The sequence below is a fragment of the Saprolegnia parasitica genome (assembly GCF_000151545.1).
Source record: "Saprolegnia parasitica CBS 223.65 unplaced genomic scaffold supercont2.264, whole genome shotgun sequence".
NCBI classification, from domain to species: domain Eukaryota; phylum Oomycota; class Saprolegniomycetes; order Saprolegniales; family Saprolegniaceae; genus Saprolegnia; species Saprolegnia parasitica.
The window spans coordinates 1-4,215 of NW_012156658.1; the positions used below are offsets into that span (position 1 = coordinate 1).

Consider the following 4,215-nt stretch of genomic DNA (forward strand, 5'->3'; position numbering starts at 1 on the left):
AAGTACACTGGGTGGTGCAATTGTGCAGTGTACCTCGCAGTAAAAGGCCGCGCTGGAGGCGTGATTGGCGTTGAATTAGACTCCGCACATCGGCCAGAGGCACGTTGGCGTAGCACGCCCAGTTGAGTGCCCACGGTGGTCGCAGTGCCAGTACCACAGTGGCGTCAGCGACCGGCGCAAGGTCGCTCGTGTCAATTGCAGCAGAAGTTCGTTGGTGGAGGGCGAGGGCGGCGTCCACAAAGCCGCCTTGGATCGCGCGCCGAAGGCAGGGCGATGGTGTCTAATCACACGCAATTGTTTCCAACTATCCATTTCGAGACGTTGCTTCAGACAAGTTGGTCGAGGTACGAGCTGTGGGTTAAGAGGCGGGAACCAATCGCTGCCCGGCGCGCGTGCTCGCGCAAAGCGCGCGAGGTCCACCGATGGCCCTGCATCGTGAGCGCCTGCTCCAACGCGGGTCCGTCTTTGGCGTCGATCGGATAGTTGTGTTGAAGGAGCCACTCGACACTGTCAAGGCTTGCGGTCCATGCTGCCATACAAAGCAGCGAGACCTACGCAAACTCTGGACTCAAAATGCGATGTCAAAACAGTGCATTAGCACAAGAATCGTACCTGAGATGGCCATGGCACGCGTAGCGTTCGCAAGCAGCTCGCAAGCGCTAGCTTTTCGTGCGTTAGCGCCAGCACCAGACAGGTTGTATCATTGCTAAGCGCATCCTCCTTCTGTATCGTCGCGTACAGCGCAAGGAGCGCACACACGTCGGCTTCACGACCCTGTCGCTTGCAGACACTCTGTACGAGAACTGGTATGCGCCGGGCAGCGTCAAACGGCATCGGTGATGCCAACCACTGGTTTGCAAAGGGTGTCAGCAGTGGTCGACTTTGAGGATGCTCCAAAAAAATGCTTGTAATGGCACTATCGGTACACGAACATGAGCCCGAACGACGACGCCAACGAGGATCGAACCCATGCCCAATGTCGGCGCCGGCGTCGAGCAAAAGTTGCGCCGTCTCGTATTGGCTACCGCGTAGCGCCACAAGAAGCGGTGTCGTCGGCGCGTCCTCGGTCCGTACAGTGTTGATATCTTTGGAATGGCGAAAGCGGGTGACGGACGGGGTGTCACCGACCGGCGATCGCTCACAGCCGTGCACTGCGAACCACAACGTTTTGAGCTCAATCACCGACTGCTGCACATCCTGCAGCGTTCTATTCAAAGCAAATGACGCGCTTCCAGTCGAATGTAGCGTCGAGAACGTACGTGGCAGCGAGCTGTGCCCGGCGTCGTGGCGCGGCGGCGAGTTCCGGCTCGTTCGTCTTCTCCAAGTACGTGGTCGACGGTACCCCGTGCTCAATGTTGACGCCGGCGTCAATCAACGCCCGTACGATCTCATTGGCGCCGATCGCCGCGGCATAATGCAGTGCCGTGTAATGCGCGGTATCGTCAAGGGCCAGAAAGTCGGTGACCGCCAAGCCGTGGATCTGACTCGTCGCGAGCAAGTACATCGCGATGCCAAGCTGACGGCGTAAGAGACTGGTATGCAGGGCCGTGCGACCGTTGACGTCAAAAGCCGACAGCAGTTGAAGAAGAGTCGAGGTTGCTATCGCTGCGTCCAAAAGCAAAACAATGCCTTCGAGGAAGCCGTGGACTGCGCACACATGCAGCGGCGTCGCGCCCGACTGATCGGCTCGAAACATGAGATGCGGCACATGCGTCAACAAGTACTGCACGCAATCCATGTGTATCGACAAACAAGCTACAGAATTTTTGTGTCCATCGGGCGCATGAAGATAGGTGAAGCAACCTTGATGCAGCAAGCTCCATTGGAGTTGGGGCAACACGGCATCAAGCGGCAGCTTGTACGTGGTAGACAAGTGTTGCAGACGCGCGACGTTGCCATTGCAGCACGCTTCGTAGAGGCACCCCCTAGTCATTACAGCAAAATACATGGCTCAAAAATCACAAAAAATGAAAAGAAATGTTGGGGTGTACCGCTGATGGACGTCCAGCGCTTGAATGCTCCAGCCGTCGTTGTCCAATAGTTGTAGCGTTGTCGTAGAGGCGTGTGGGAGTATTGCGTCGGCCGTGATGTATTGTTTCCGCTTCTACCCATCCCCACGATCGCATGTTGCTTCATCGTCGTTGAAGTATGCAATTGTACCAGCGCAACATGGAGCGGCGTCTCGCCCCGATGGTTTTGCACATGGAGCTGCAGAGAGACATCTCTCTCCTGCACCAATCGATCGACGCACGCGACGTGGTCATGGGTCACCGCGACGTGCAGGGCTGTCGAGAGCGTCCCATCTTGGTAGAGTGCACACGTTCCGTCGTTCAGCAAGCGATTTACAGCATCCACATTGCCATCGCGACAGGCTACGCCTCGACCATGAGACTATGTTATAACGAACGTTGATACCCTTGTGCAATGGCGGTTCGTATGTAGCGTGTGCTAGCCGCCAGAGATGTTGGCGGGAGCTCCACACGTGGGCGTATTCGAGGATGACGTCGCTGTCGTCGTCACCAGCGGTGGCGTCGTAGCGAGCAAAATATCGTTGAATGCGGCGCGCATGGCGTGTTGGCGTTGAGACCTCATCGACGAGCGCCGTATACGACTCCATAGCATCAACGTTACTCGGGTGTGCAACGGCCATGCCCATGTCGATGGGATCCTTGCCATGATATCCGGATCCGGACAATGCAAATCACACGTTTTACACATGACGTGTGTTGCGTGGGTAATATGACGTGGCATTCGGACGTTTGGCCGCCGCACACAGCGTCGGTCGTGGTCAGCTGCGGCGGCCACGCTGGTACTGCTTCATTTGTAATTGGCCGCGTCGGACGCCCACCTTGCTCTGACGTCTACTGCTGCTCATTTCGGCTTGCCGACCTTTTGAAACTCCAGCGCAAGCAATCAGCGCGCCACGATGGCCGACAACGAACGGCAGACCGAGTGTCGCCGCCACACGCGCTCTTCCTCCCGCACGCCATCGAGACCATGTCGGTCGTCGACGCACTCATCGCGATCTCAATGTTTCTGTTCGTAACAAGGTGAGTCGCCCGGCGACCACAAACTCCCCCGAACGTGTGTGTCACTGTGCATCGTCGCCGTGTCCACACTCGCCGTGTCGTATTTTCTTCAGTTCCACTTCGTCTTGCATCCATATCAGTCCAAGTCCCATCATCCTCTGCACACACGCACTTGCACGTGCCTCGTTGCCTCGTCTTGCCGCGTTGAAGTATGCCGTTGTTAGTATAGTTCATCGTATCTAGCATAGCCAGTCTAGGTTAGTCTTCTGTCGTATTTCTTTCCAATGATCACTTTCCGTTTTGCCTTCACTCGGCCACTGGGTCTTGTCTAAGTTTTACACGCTTCCTCATCACGCGCAGTAGCAGTGTCCCATCGGAAACATCCAAGGGTCATTCGTTGCATTTGGTAGCACTCACTGGGTTGCACTTGACCCTTGGGCGTCTCCGGTGGGACACTGCTACTGCGCGTGATGAGGAAGCGTATAAAACTTAGACAAGACCCAGTGGTCGAGTGAAGGCAAAACGGAAAGTGATCATTGGGTACGACAGAAGACTAATCTACACTGGCTATGCTGGATACGATGAATTACACTAAGCCGCCGTCCGTGACGCCACTGTGGCCATGCCATTCATGTCGGCTGGCCATGTGCGCCGTCGAAAACGGAGCTCGCCAAACGTGGGAATCGGGCGGTAGAGGCAGTCGGGGGCCAGCGTCGTCACGGTGGCGGTCGCATCGTTGTCGCCGACCGAGAGAAAGCATCCGATGGCTTCAAAGACGCGGCGTCGCTTATCTGTATTGGGTAGCTTGTGCACAAGGAGCTGTGGCTCGACGAGGCCGACTGACCGGCGCGAGTAGATGGCCTTTCTCGCCAACCAGTGGCCAAAGCATCGCGCTCGGTCGGGAGCTCGCTGTCGCCATTGTACTGCACCTCTTGACGGGAGTTGATCCTCGGGTTGTCGAAAGCCACGTCTTTTCTGGCGCTGTCAATCAATGTAATATGACATATTACATTGGTACACACATTGTGTGTACTAGTGCCAAGGCGGTGAATTGCATTTTACCCTACCCACACCTACCCCTATTCAGCACGTGTCGCATGCATTCGTACGCCAGTATCGCTCCCGCAACGCAAACCAACAAGAATGCGTCTTCCTGCCTCAACGTATACAGCACCATAGGTCTTTG

General features: G+C 56.2%; 1 protein-coding gene across 1 annotated transcript; it reads right to left on the reverse strand.

The window, feature by feature from the left end:
• Positions 1–1,259: 1,259 nt before the first annotated feature.
• Positions 1,260–1,738, reverse strand: SPRG_16269 (hypothetical protein; the record flags this gene model as incomplete). Its single annotated transcript, XM_012355557.1, has 1 exon — positions 1,260–1,738. A coding segment is annotated over one exon (479 nt), but the record flags the coding sequence as incomplete, so codon positions are not given.
• Between the last annotated feature and the right edge of the window lie 2,477 nt (positions 1,739–4,215).